The following is a 14,719-nucleotide window of genomic DNA, read 5'->3' on the forward strand; positions in this document are numbered from 1 at the left end:
GTTGCCTATTCTCAAGTAACCCAGGAGGGAAAGGATTCCAAACTAGCCTACCATCACATTTTGTCTACACAGCAAGTATTTCACCTAATCTAATTTGCCTTTATCTAATATTAGTACTTCCTCAACAACTGGAGACACACTTCTAGTTCTGATTCCTAAGTAAATTATACACCTTTTTTCATAAAATCAGAAGGAAATTAATAGGCTTATCAGGGTTCTTTGTGACAGGTTAAACTACAATGTCCTAAAAATTCAGGAAAGATGGTAAAATAACCATTTTAAGGCTAATTTTTCTACCTAATTGCAGGGTGACCTCTATCTCAGTCATTTTTGTGAATAACTTTGTTATTAAGTTTTAGGCTCATGGCACTGCTTTGGAAATGTTATCCACTCTTAGGACCCACTTTTTTGAAGTTAATGGTAAAATTTCCATTGACCTCAGTCAGAATAGGATTAGGCAAGTCCTTGCTGGTAGATAGAGTAAATATTTTTCTACCTACATACTTCTTATCAATATCTAGTGTGTCTGGTACATTTAACTATCTACTTACAAAGAGGGAAGACATTTAATACAAGAAGAAGTTAAATCAAATTTCATTCAGATTTTAAATGAAGTCTTTTCATTTGCTCAGAAGCCTCCATATGTTTTATTGGATCATTATATTACTTTACAATTCTGTCATGTAGCTGTTTGTTTTTGTTAGAAATACAGTATCTCATCCATGTAGATCAGAAGATGGATGTCAAAATAAGCAGTAAAAAACTTGTAGAAAACTTGGGAGCTCATGTAACGAAAAGAGAATTGTAATAGCAAGATGTAACACAGTATTATGATGGAGCAATTGCTACACCATAGTTAAGGTTGCATTTTATATTGCAACTAAAGTAGGAGATCATTCTGTTGTTTTTTTTATAGGAATAACACACTGTATCTGACCCAAAATTTCAGCCTGTAATCTTTGGATAAAACTGGAATTTTCTGATGTGGATGAAGAAAATCGGTTAATTAGTTGCCAAGTTCTAATCAAGTAAAAATTGATCAAAATAGTTCACTTTCTGAGTCTCATGATTTTTTCAGTCCCTACAACTTAGAAACTCCAAACTGTAGAAAGTAAAAAAAAAAAAAAAAAAAAAAAAAGGAAGGGGGAGAGTGTATTGTGAGAATTTTGTGAATAGGAACTGGGAGGCTGGGTTTGAGAAGGAGGCACTGAGATTGAGGAGGTGCTGAGGAGATGCTGGCTTGCAGAGCCTGGGGAGCCTGGAGCTGGTTGGGCAATGACATTTGGACAAAAAAACTAAATTTGACAGTAGTTTCACCCAATTTGAGATCTAAAGGGGAGTCATTTATGAGATGAATGCTGTTTGGAAACACTGAACAACTGAACATTACATCAGGTATTATAAATCGTGCTTTTACTTTTAATGCACCATTTGCTCTCTAAATCAAGTTAATGCATATAGTATTAAATATACTTAAATCTCATTTAATTAGCATTGTTCCAATAATTAATTATGTTTCCTAACTTTATGCATCACTATTGTTTTTCAGCAATGCAATTATCAGGATTCAGTACAAGGACATTTTACAAATTGCATTTTCATGGTCCACTAGAGGATCAATTCAAGGTGTCTTACATATCACCCAGAGACTAATTTGTTTGAATATGTAACCAAAGTACAGCAGCAAAATTAATAAATAAATTTGAAATATGTTAGTAGATACCTGGCTTTTTCATTAAGTACATTTAGAATTACTGTACAAAATAATTATTGGGTCCAAATTTTATATATTCATTAATAGTTTTCTATAAATATTGAAACATCTGCAATACACTGTCACTTCAAATGTTCATTTCCCTTTTTTAACCACAGCAGCTTTGGAAAAGTTATGTAAGATACTATACTTGTTTCAAACCTAAGCATGATGTATCCTTTCCTTTTTTATTATTAACATCACTGTTATCATAACCTGCAATTGCTCATGCTTATACAGTTGTTTCAAGACCCAAACCTACTTTTTACTCAACAAAACTCTCAATTTGTAGGGTTTTTTTCCTTTATGTAATGGTAATAAAGTTGAGGTAGCTAATCCTGCTTGTAGCATGGGCATAACTACAGGCAATGGTAGTTTTGTCATTTGTTTCAGGATGGACAGGAGTAGACTCAATTTCCTCCCCGCCAAACACAGCCCCCAAATAATACAGCAGTACTACTATTTCCAGTTCTCTTTTTATATGTGTGTGTGCCAAAAGAACTTGGAGGAGGGAAAAAGGAGGTCTAAAGTATTGCAGGGAATGAGAGGATTGGAGAGTCTCCCTGGGGAGGAAGACTACCTTGAAGAATTTCCAATGGAAGGAAAGAATTAATAGGAATCCTTAGAGACTGTAAGAGTGAATTAAGTTCACATTTTGAAAAAGAAGAAGAGTCCAGGGTCTAACCAAGTAATGTGTAACTTGTTCTCCATTTCTCATATTCTTCTATTCATTAGATCATTTTCAAACCAGCCAGGTAACTCACAGACTGCAGACTATTATAATACAGAGTGGGAATTAGGAAAGGGAGATCAACTATAAAGAAACAAATGGAGTTTACTTACTGTAACTGAAAGTGCTTTGAGATGTGTGGTCCCTATCTGTATTCCACACATGGTATGCACGCACGACTTGCACCTGAGTCCAGAAATTCTTACAAGCAATGTCTATTGGCCCGCATATGTGCAGCAGGTCTCTTCATACTCCCAACTGAGGGTATGGTGTGGGCCAGCTCCTCTCCAGTTCTTCTTCTTACTGTGAATTCAACAGGATCCAAAACAGAGGGAATGGAGGGCAGGTAGTGGAATACAGATAGGGACCACACATCTCAAAGAGCTTCCAATTACAATAAGTAACCTCCACTTTTTCTTCAAGTGCTTGTCCCTATGTCTATTGCCCATGTGGGTGACTGACAAGCAGTGCTCAGACTGGAGTTGGGAGTGAGGAAGCCAATAGTAAGGATGTTTGCAGTAATGGAGATCCCACTGCTGCATCTGCAACAGAAGCAAGAACTAACATGTATAGCAAATGTGTGGATGGAGCTCCAGGTGGCTGCTTTGCAAATATCTTATATCTGGACCTCCTGCAGGAAAGCTGTAGAGGCAGCCTTTGTTCTCCTGGACTGAGCTGTGACATCTCCAGCGGAGGGATGTGTGCTAACTTGTAGCATTCTAGGATGCATCCTGAAACCCACTTAGAGATACTTTAAGTGGACATAATTTGACCATGCAATCTTTCTGGTATGGAAGTAAAAAGCTTTGGTGACTTTCTGATTGGTTTGGTTCTTTGCAGGTAGAATGCCAGGGCACGCCGGACATCGAGGGAGTGAAATCTCTTCTCTTTGATGGAAGCATAAGGTTTCAGAAAAAAGACTGCAAGTGGACATTTTGATTCATGTTGAATTCAGAAACAACTTTGGGAAGAAATTTAGGATGTAGGAAAAGGGAAACCTCCTTGTGAAAAATCATATATGGAGGGTCTGCCACGATGGCTCTCAGCTCGCTGACCCTCTTGGCTGAAGTAATAGCCACTAAAAATGCAACTTTCGTGGACACGTAGGGCACGGAACATGTCACCCAGGGTTCAAAGGGTGGTTTGGAGAGTGTCGACAGGGTGAGATTAAGGCCCCATTGAGGCATAGAATTGATCACTGGTGTCCAGATTAGGCCCTTCATAAACTGAACTGTAGCTGAGTGGGTGAAGACAGAATGTCCATCTACCAGAGGTAGGAAGGCACTAATCGCTATGAAGTGGACCTGCAACAAACTAATAGAAAGACCTGAGACCTTTAGGGATGGGAGATAAAGATGATCAGAATACTTGCAGTGACTGGAGAATGGTTGATTGCGCTGCGGCAGGCAGAGAAATGCCTCTAGTTCAGCCACGTATCAAGTCCTAGTTGAATCTTTCCTACATTAGGTAAGGATAGCCTGAATAGAAAACTGAGTAGAAATGTTCTATTTCCAATGTTCATCTGAACACCAGGCTGTTAAGTGGAGTGAGCCCAGACTGAGGTGTCTGATTTTGCTCCGCTCCTGAGTTCGGAGGCTCAGGAAGGGGCGTATCTTGACTGAGGACTGTCAGGAGCTTCTTGAACCAAAACTGCCTAGGCCAGTGACAACTACTGCACTTTGCAGAGATATGCATATCACTCAGACAGTAGATGCAGCACTGGTGTTCATTGCTGATGAAGAAGGAGTCAGGGCAAGAGACACAATTCTTGAATTGCAGGATTCTGGGCATAGTCCCAAACAATGGGGAAAGAATCTCCAGCTGGGGAAAAAACAAGCTACACTAACTATGCTATAAACTCTAACTATACTAATAGTCTAAGAAAAATAAAACTAGTTACAAATCTATTTACAGGTTTTACAAAATAGCTGAAGGAAGAGAGGACACATGATTCTGACGCAGGCCATGTGGCAGTAAGAAGCAACTGGAGAGGCATTGGCCTACAATGTCTGTCATACTCCTGGTCAGGAACACAGAGATATGGACCAATGGACACTGTTTGTAAGAACTTCTGGACTCAGGCGCATGACACGCATATGTACCACATGTGAAATACACACAGGGACCAGCATTTCTTCTTCAAGTGCAGCTTTTACGCAAATGTCATTATTAATAAAAAACTAGAAGACTGAACTAACTATAATATACAATACATGAGGATTATTTCTGAGCTATTTTTTCGAAATTTCTAAGAGCTGATATGAGCAGTTCTTTACATCATGTTGAAGTAATTTTTTCAATATATAACAGGAACCCAGTTGGAAATAAAATACAAAAACAAATAAATGATTTCAAAATAAATATTGAAGACTTACCCCCAACATGGTTTTGTATCCATTTTCTATTATAAGTATAGCACTATCCTGCTTTTAGATATGTTATCAGAAACAACATGAAAGCCAAAATTCATCATAAGGGAATAGATCTACAAAAATATTATAAGTATAAAAGAGATGAATATGATACATAAGCAGAATGTATGGGAAAATGTGACATTTTCTTCTTACAGTTCAATTTTTATATAGTTCTATTCCCTTTTTATTTGTTATTGAGGACATTTGCATGATAATATCTTATTCTTAGTTTATCTGCTCCTTCTGCTTAATTCTTACCTTAAATCATAATCCTATCTTCGTGAACATCGTAATTGGTAGCTATGGGAAAATGCTTATGATGTAACAGATCATGACAAATAATGATAATTAGATGTTTGCTTGTAATAACTTTTGATTGAGCAAATCTTTTTAAGTGAGTTCTAAACATCATGTAAATCATGAGACTATCTTAATATTTTGTTGCATAAAACACATATATTTAAATTGTATATTGTTAATATTTTATGAAAAATGAGGCTTATTACACACATCAGATTTCTATTAATGTTACATAAACTTTAATAGTGTCTTATTTTCTATCAACATTTTTACTAATAAATATTCATTATAAAAACTCTTTCATTTCAAATATTCACAAGAATAATCCTGAATAAATCACCAAACAGTAACGCAATATTAATATGGTAAAACCCCCAAAAAGTAAACATAAACTATCTATATTAATGATTTACAAAACAGTTCAACAATTATCAGACAAAGTGATTTATGATACTAAAGTCTAATTAGCTGTTCTGCTTCAGCGTTGGTAAAAGAATCCATGAAATTATTTCAGATACGGGTGAAGCTTTTTGAGTTTAGCTTTTCTTGACAGCCCAATCCTGATAGGACCACTGCATGTTTTAAGAGGCTGCACTCTTACAATTTCATGTGACAAATAGTTTTCTAAATATATAAACAAAAGAGAGAGAAATCAATGATGAAAGCAAAAACCCATTTTCATTTCATGTACATATAAAGTACATTCCTTTAGGACATAGAAATCAACCATGGGTACTATACTGGACACTCGACAGTTAGTACTATGGAGATGGATACTATAAAAATACATAGAAAGATAGAATATGAAGGATATATAATTTTGTCTGTACCCATAATAAGGACCAACTTATTACATTATACTTCAAACAATCAGAACACAAGTCACTATATTATAAATATGGCCAGGAAAACGTCTTGTTAAGGAGAGCCATTGAGCAGTAGTCTACACCTTTTGGGATCTGACAATACAAGCGAATCAACTAGACATAACCCCATCTCAAACCCAGATAATAATTAGACCTGAACAAGTGGTGAAGCTGGTTACTCCTCTTGAACTAAAATTTTTGTTAAATATTAATTATATGAAAAAAGAGGGAAGGATGGGAGTATGCATGTGTACTGATTGTTTAAAATATAGCTGGAAGCCAGGTCAGAGGAAGTTGGGGAAGATTCTAGACAGCTCTACAGTAAAACAAGGAGAGAGAAAGTCGCTTAGGGAGAGTACTGTTTAACTTATTCTAATAAAGTTCTATGGCCCATGACAAAATTGTTCACTATATGGAGTTATCCTGCTTGCTCCAAGACTCCCCTGCTGGCTGTTGCTGCCTGCAATTACCAGTTTCAGGGCACAAAGTGGGACAGTGAGAAATTTAAAACTGATTGGATCATCATTCACTTGTTGATTTCCTAGCAAAGGGGGTTGATGCTGAAGACAGTAGCCATGCCTTCCCTCCCACTCCCTGCCCTGAAGTATATCACTGTAGAGCTTCCATGAAAGGACTTCCACAACACTGGAAAGGTAAATACAGTAGAGAAAGTACTCCTTCCTCTTTCTGCATCTCATGCCACTCAACATCCTTGGGGCTTTCGTCCTTTACCTATAGAATAGGAGGGTATGATTTGCCCACCTGTTCTAAACTCTAAGATAAGGTATGAATGACAGAATACCCCCATGCTAATCAACAATTAAGAAAATACATAATTGCTGTGCTATAGAAAATGGAAAAAAGTAAATAACACACATTTTTGTAATATTTTAATAACACTGGAATGTTTTGCATAATTAGAATAATAACTTTATTCTTACCTCTTTCTTTCTGTAAACTGTCACGTCTTTCCTTCATAAATGTGTGAGACAAAAAAACAGGGTCCCATGGGAATCGATTTTTACAGCCTGAATCAACATAGTCTTAAAACAGAAGCATAAATATCACATTTAACTTTTAAACTGCTATATGTAGATAATTAAAAGTTGCAATTTGTACTGCTTGTAAATGTTATGAGTAAAAAGTCACATATATGCATGACATAATTTAAAAAGTCTGCTTACATAGCATATACAGCTCTTCATATGCATCATTCATTGTCTGTAGTTCTTGTCTCTCATACTTTTTCAATAAGACACTTGTACAAAAAGATAATTTTACGGCTCATTCTCCTTAATTCTTACTCCTACTTATTATTACACAAAGAGCCATATTAAAAGAACATTATTAAGATTGCAAAGTCAAACACTCAAAAGCTAAGAAATGGCAGAATTAAAGTTGCCTGTGCAACCTTAATTCATCTCCCTTGCACAAATATATTATGACACAGTCTTTAATTACATAATCACATATTAATTTTCCATAAATCCCTGACTCATTCAGGGCACAGGACGGATGATGCTCAAGTAATGAAGAACTATTCAGTATTTTGCTTTATACTTATTGTTCAATGTGTATCCCTAAGCGTTATTTACTGCACACTATTCAAACCCTGCTATGCAGAATTATAAATTTCCTCATGGACATTTCTATGGCACTCATCACTATTGCCACTGAGTGCTTCAGAAACATTAATTAATGCATCTTCATAAAATCTCTGCGAGGTGAGGGGCTATTATTATGCCATTGTACAGATAGAGAGCTGAGGCATAAAGAGATTAAAGTCAAAAGTATGCACTAATTTGGGGTGCCCAATTTGAGATGCCTGGGACCTGATTTTTCAGAGTACTTAGCATCCTATAGCACTTTCTATTGGGAGTTATGCTTTGAATATAACTTCAGTTGCAGCTGTGAGCACTCAACAGTTCTGCAAATCAGTCTCCAGGATCTCAGACTGGGTACCCAAATAATGTGGAAGACACAGTTAGTGACCACCTCTGAGAAGTTTGGTTTAAGTGATTTTTTTAGCATCACATAGGAATTCTGTGGCAGAGGAACAGATAGGATGCTACCCTAGAGAACTGCATGAGCTACAGGAAGTACTCAAGTACTGAAGCCTGTGCACTGTACTAGTGACATTAGCTCAGTACTTATTTCCTGTATTTCAAAGAACCGCTAGGCAGGCTCCTGATTAATCAACTGCTGTCTCAATGCAGCCAGAGCCTGGCAATTCTGTAGATTCCCTTACAGCTCCCACTCCCATTTTGGAGCTTGCCTTAATAAAAAAAATCACAATAGAGTCTCAAACCTTGTAAGGTATGTAAATATGTAACAGTGACTATTATCACAAGCAATATTCATAAAAAGATGTCTGCTCCCATGCAATAATTATATTCTAGTGAATATTTTTAAAACTGAAAATGTACTTCTCCTTTACAAAATTAGTTTTGAACTATATACAGAAAAGTTATTTCCTTTGTGTTTCTGTAACCCACACATCTCCTGGGTGTGGTGCTCTGTTCCCTCTCTGCTGTAGCTTTAGCTGAGGGCCATATGACTTTTAACTCATGCAGTAGAGGCTTATGTACTAAGCTCCAAAGGCCCTGCTAATGACCGGGTTCTGTCAGTGTTACAAGCAGGGGCTCATCAGGGATTTCTGGTGGAGCTCGGGAGGTGCTTCCTCAGCTAGGGAAAGTATGTAACCCACACAACTCCTGAGTCCTGGGAGTGATGCCCTGTCCTATCTAGTGGCACTGAGACCACTTAGAGATTAATGAGTCTGCTACAGCCTTAGCTAAGGGGCATGTGCCTTTTTGGCACGAAGCCCCAGGTTCGATCCCACCCATCGATGACTGGTGTCTGTAGGTGTTACGTTTATACTAAAGAGCTGTCTCATAGGATGTGTGCACTGAGACACTACCGTTCCTGAAATTCACAAGCTGCAAGAGTTTTGCAGTTGCTCTGCATTCTGGCTCTACATTTGGGGAAGGATTCTGTCCCACTAATACTGGCACAAACCCAGTGGGCAAAGACAATTTTCAATACTTGGGCGTTACACGGAGGACAAAAGAATTGTTCATAAGTTAGAATCCTGCTCTGCTACTGTATGAATAAGAGCTTCTCATTAGTACCCAGGCACCATGTCTCAATAGAACATGCATGTCCTCAGTAAAACACCCATGGAGCAGAGAATAAAACTTGATTACAAGTATTTATTTAAATATTAATATATTCAATAATATTTTTAAATAATTATATTTGCTTACCTTCTTCAGAATGCGCATAGAGCAATTCTTCATCTGACATACATGAAGAACAGAATTCATAAGGTACTTTTTGCTTTACATTTCTGCTTAATATTTTTCCTTCAAATGAACTTTGGTTATTCTTAGTTATATTTTGCCCTGCTGTAGTACCACAGATTGGAAAGGAAATGCATACTTTTGTTTGAGAAACACTTTTTACATTTTCATCTATCCCTTCTGAATTATTCAATTCTTGAGGATTTTCTTGTATAGTGTTTGTTTCTACTTTGGATAGCTTATTTTCATGTTCCTTACTAATTTCATGAAACATACAAAGCTCTTCCAACACTAAATCAAATTTGCTCTTCATTTCAAATTCAGATATGTTTTTACTTTCTGACGGTAAATGCTGATCTGTCATATCTTCAAAACATCCATTGTCCATTATGGATAAATGTGGTATTAATTTGTCTCCTGAAGCAACACATATTGCAGATTCATCTTCTGAACATGACAAAATTAAATTAGTTGATCTACTTCCATGCAGTATAGTCTGAAGCTGATTTTTGTTAGTTATATAATTTTTCCCAGAACTTATTTCTCCCACTTCTTGTAAATCTTCAAGATTTTGTTTAATAGTCATTGGTTTTGAATTGAGCGTGCAAAAATTTCTATCTTTCTGAATGTCTTCATCTAGAGAAAAAGTCATTGTTTCTTCTCTCTGAACCTTAAAATACATATTATTATTTGATACTTCAGAACTTCTCACAATTTGGTATTGTAAAATGCTGTTCATTTCGTCACACAGTTTTTCTGTGTCATCACTCAAGAAACTCCTGCAATGTCCCTCTTCAGTTTTTAATGATACAGCTTTATCTGTAAAAGGGCCACAATAGAATGGTGAAGTGGAACACTGGCCATTGTCTAAGAAACAGTGAAATATGTTTCCATAATTGAAACCAGTATTTAGAAAGTGTACATATTTTCTTTCATTTTCTAAATGTTGACTATTTCTACTGTCTGGCAGGAACTTAGAGTTACAGTTTACTATTGTTGACAATTCAGGTAGAATACAAACATCTGATATAGCAGGGACATTGTGAACACTTTTTATACCAGCAATTGTGCTTTCTTCAATGTATTTTTCATTATTATGATTAATTTGCCTTACAAGTGGAATCTGTTCCATTTCCTCAGAATCAGTACTGAGAGGAATTTTTTCGTATGTTTCAAAAATAGAAAAATAGGGTATTTTTGGAAGACTGCTACAGCAATTTTTTTGCAATTCTCCACAATTGGCATACCCTTTTTTGTCAGAGTTTTCTTTGTTAGCGGTTCTCTGATATTTTGGAATAAGATTTGTGGCTTCATGTGCAAAGTTCATACTATTTGTGATTCTCCTGCTTCTGTGTTTTTTATTTTCACTTAAAACAGAATGCAAACTTTTAAACTTTTCTTTACGAAAAGCAATATTATGTATTTTTCTTTGTTTCTTCTTCTTATGCTTTATTGTAGCTACCAGCATTTGCAGATTTGAACATTTATTTAACTTTTCAACCTTCATTTTTGAAATTGAAAGCAAATAATTCAGAAGTCCAAGGTTTGTTTCTGTCAATATTATTTTGGTACTGCACCAATTTATCTTCCATAAGAAAGAACTATCAAAATTGTCCCTTGGTAAAAGCAGTCCATTAGCAACTAAAAGTTGACTTTTACTATCTTTTTCTTCACTGTCAAACATTGAAATGATACTATGCATTCCTGTACTACCTCTGGATAAGAGGCAGTATTGTTTGGCACATCTCCCTTCAGGTGACACTCTTTGTTGGTTATGAAACAGTGCTCTTTTGTGTAGAAAAGAAGCTTCCTTGTGTTCAGCTACAGTGCTAGAATACTGAATTTTCTGATATTTATGATGTAATTGAAAACCAGCATGTTTTACTAATTTAGGATTTATAATTTCTTTACACATACCTGGATAAGTTACGTATTTTTGCTGAGACTCTGTCTTTCCTTTCAAACTATGATTTATGTGTGAGTTTCTCTTAACTTGTTTTCTGCAATAGAAAGGATTTTTCTCCACTGGTATACATTTTTCTTCAGCTGGATGTAAACAATTTATATTATAGGGGAAAAAAGCAAGGTTTGATTTTATCGTGTTCACATTTTGCTGTTCCGAAACAGTAACTTGCAAATAAATATATGTACTATTGTTATTAATACTGGTTATTAGCTCTGGAATGCTGTATTGTTCTACTGATTTTAACTTTTCATACAAATGAAACCAGCCTATGATACTGTCATCCTCTTGATGTTTAAGCACATCTTCATTTAAAGATCCAGGTCTTGTCCTCAGACCGCCTAATAACATTTCATGAAAGAAGATTTTTGGTTCAGTCACCTTCTTCCTCTTCAATATATTGTCCATGTCTCTTGTATTTGGCAAATCCTGTGTAGTACTGTAGGAGCAATTGCCTTTGGTGACAACACTTTTAGATAAGTATCTTTTGATGTCAAGTATTTTTGTTGTAGAAAGTTTTAATTCTGATTCATGTAAATTCCTGTTACAGTTAACACAATGCATGTCATAATGTATGTTTAAATCTCTGTTCCTTAGTACTTCTGATATCAATGGAACAGTTGTTCCTTGTATATTCAATGTCACATCCTCATAACTGACTTTTCCCCATGTTCTTTTCAAAATATTGGTAGAGTTGCTACATTCATCACTTTGAGGTGTTTTAGAACCAAAGTACGTGTGAACACTTAGGTATATGTTTGGTTCCTGGTGTTCATTGCCTTCGGCATTTCCTAGCTCTTTCTCCTTGACAATCCTTTTGGCAAACATTTGATTACACTTGACACTATTGATGTTGTTCCTTAAATTAGTCTCAGTTATTTTTTCTTTTTCTTCTACTAAAGCCAAAGTCTTTTGCTTACTAACAGATTGGTGGTTACTTTCATTAAATTCAGAACAAACACTAGCAGCATTCACAATATTTTTATCATTTTGAAACTTTTGTTTCCTTATCATAGATATGTTTTGGGAACAGTAAATTTTTTCAGATTGCATCACATATGTCTGATGTTTAAAATTCTTCTGTTCTATCTCCTTCAAATTAGTTGATAACATGTTACTATTTAATGTATTTGAAGCATTAGAACATTTACGTATGTTCCCTTTCATAAAAAAATTTGTTTGAGGGATTTTGAATGTTTGTATATTTTTAAATGTAGGAAATGTATGTGATGAAGCATTTTTTTCTTTATTACCTAGTTGTTCAACAGATTCACTCTCATTACCATAATGATCTTTATTTTCTTCAGTGGGCAATTTTTTTAAACAGTAGTTTCTGTCCTTATTCTTTATTTCAGAAAATATAGAATTAATGCCCCATAAAAATGGAACATCTAAAAGCTGGTGTTTTTTCCACTTGTTATCAGTGCCAATTTTCTGACTTGATGTTTTTACCTCAAACAAATCTGTGTTTAAAGATGAAAGTGAAGCATTTAATTTAAGCTCATTATCATTGTCTGTTTTATTATTTTCTGCTATATTTTTGCTGTTTTTGTTTACATTCCACGTTTGGTATAATCCTGCTTCAGAAGAATGTCTATTTATATTCAATAAAGAGTCATCTCTTATAATACTATGCTCTTCATTTTCAATATTCCATTTTTTACTGAACAGTTTGTTTTCTAATAGCCTGCATTGCAATTTTTCATTAATCCAAGGTTTAAAATCTATAAACTCACACATGCTCGTTTTTCTTTCTCTACCACTGATTTCCTTTTCTAATCTCCAAGCATTTCGACTGAAATGAAGTGATCCTTCTGATAAATATATAGGTTTATTTGATGACTTCCTACATTCATCCACAAGGTATGTTCTTTGTTCTAACTGCTGTTGCTCCTCTTTCTCTCCACTTGTATGATTATTTTCTATTTTAATTCGTTTTGGATATGGGTACTCATCAGCTTCATTTGATGACATGGATAAAAATGTCTGGCAACACAAGCCTTTCATCCTCAGAAATATCTGGTACTTGCTTGATATAGCAGTCCTGAAATGTAAAGAAATATGCAATGATTAAAAATTAAACTTAATTTTAAATCATTTTAAAACTGTACAGAATACAAAAATAAGTAACAAAGAACTATTTCTCCATAAAGCCAAAAAACACACATTCATTTTATTACCACCTTGCTATTATAAGGAAGTTATAGCAATATTGCCATATTCATATTTGCTCTGTATCCTCCATATGTTTAAGTTAAAGCTAACCAGACAGAAGTTATCCACTCATTACAAATCCAAGATGTGCATGAGCGTAAAATGGAAGGAATTGCCTCCAGTGTGTCAAGAGAATGTCAAGTTTGAAATATTAATCATATTATTAGATCATTTATCACACTGAATTTTGCCAAAAATCAGAGTATTCATTACAATTTTTCAAATAAATAGCCCTTAGTAATAAATTCTTCAGATGTAGAGTGCAGGCCCTTTAAGGTTGTCAAGTCTGCAAAATCCAGCCAGCATTCTTGTCACTATGTGCTGATTTATAGAGAAACTCAGAGAAAGAGCTGCAAAACCAACCTGGAGGATAAAGGATGGCAAAAGCATTGCATCTCATTAAGAGAAGGTTTATTTATGACTAACACACTATGTAGTATGTTAGTTTATCTAAATGCACTATGTAGGGTGTTAGTTTATCTAAATGCATCTTTATGTGGAGAATCTTTGTTTAAAAAAGGGGAATGGGTCATATTTGGGCAAAATGAACATTTGTATTTAAGAGGAGAAAAGTAGACATATTGCTGTTTAATTACTATTTTTAATATATATAAATTAGCCAAATTATCACCAACTCTTTCAGAAGCTTTAAGTAGAGTAAGCATTAAACACCCAAAACACTGTGGGCAGACTGGGTCTCCAATTTCCAGGGTCACATGAGGATTATGTGTCTACAGGGCTTGACTTCAGCATACCAGTGGAAGTGTGACTTAAAGTGTGCCTTATGGAGTGTGCCAGGTCTCCTGATTCGAAGACCATGGGGAATCCATTGAGTGGCAGATCTCCTACTTTAATGGCCATGGGGAGAGCTACAAGGTCACTGGCTCATCAAAGAATGGAATAGTTCCCCATGGCTCTGAGGTAGGAGGGTATTTACCCTGTACTGGCAGGAGCAACTAAGTCCTGTCCCTCTGTACAGTGAGGTAATAGTTCCCTTCCGTGAAGCCTGCCTTTCTCTCCCCTCTAAGTGCAGCAGCTCTCCCAACTCCCTGAGGCAGCTTCCCCCTCACAGAGGCTGTCCGCCTATCTCTCCCTGCCCTGAGGCATTTCCCCTCCTCATTGAGGCTGCCCACCCCCGCTCCCCTCTCTGAGGGTGGTTTCCCCCTCACAGAAGTGC

General features: G+C 35.8%; 1 protein-coding gene across 1 annotated transcript; it reads right to left on the minus strand.

Moving 5' to 3' along the window:
• Window positions 1-5,702: 5,702 nt before the first annotated feature.
• Window positions 5,703-13,335, minus strand: RAD51AP2 (RAD51 associated protein 2). Its single transcript, XM_050950618.1, has 3 exons — window positions 9,330-13,335; window positions 7,005-7,106; window positions 5,703-5,821 (listed from the first exon to the last, which is right to left on the minus strand). The coding sequence occupies exons 1-3, from the start codon at window positions 13,333-13,335 to the stop codon at window positions 5,703-5,705; spliced, it is 4,227 nt and encodes a 1,408-aa protein (XP_050806575.1).
• Between the last annotated feature and the right edge of the window lie 1,384 nt (window positions 13,336-14,719).

Source organism: Gopherus flavomarginatus, chromosome 4 (assembly GCF_025201925.1).
Source record: "Gopherus flavomarginatus isolate rGopFla2 chromosome 4, rGopFla2.mat.asm, whole genome shotgun sequence".
Lineage (NCBI taxonomy): Eukaryota > Metazoa > Chordata > Testudines > Testudinidae > Gopherus > Gopherus flavomarginatus.

What these genes read in the sequence shown, in the direction of transcription:
- RAD51AP2 (XM_050950618.1), bottom strand. Translation starts at nt 13,335, where the DNA reads ATGAAAGGCTTGTGTTGCCAGACATTTTTATCCATGTCATCAAATGAA. An exon ending in CTATGCGCATTCTGAAGAAG is followed by an intron (nt 7,107 to 9,329) that starts GTAAGCAAATAT and finishes TTCTGTTTTAAG; the next exon opens with ACTATGTTGATTCAGGCTGT. An exon ending in CAGTTTACAGAAAGAAAGAG is followed by an intron (nt 5,822 to 7,004) that starts GTAAGAATAAAG and finishes TTATATATTTAG; the next exon opens with AAAACTATTTGTCACATGAA.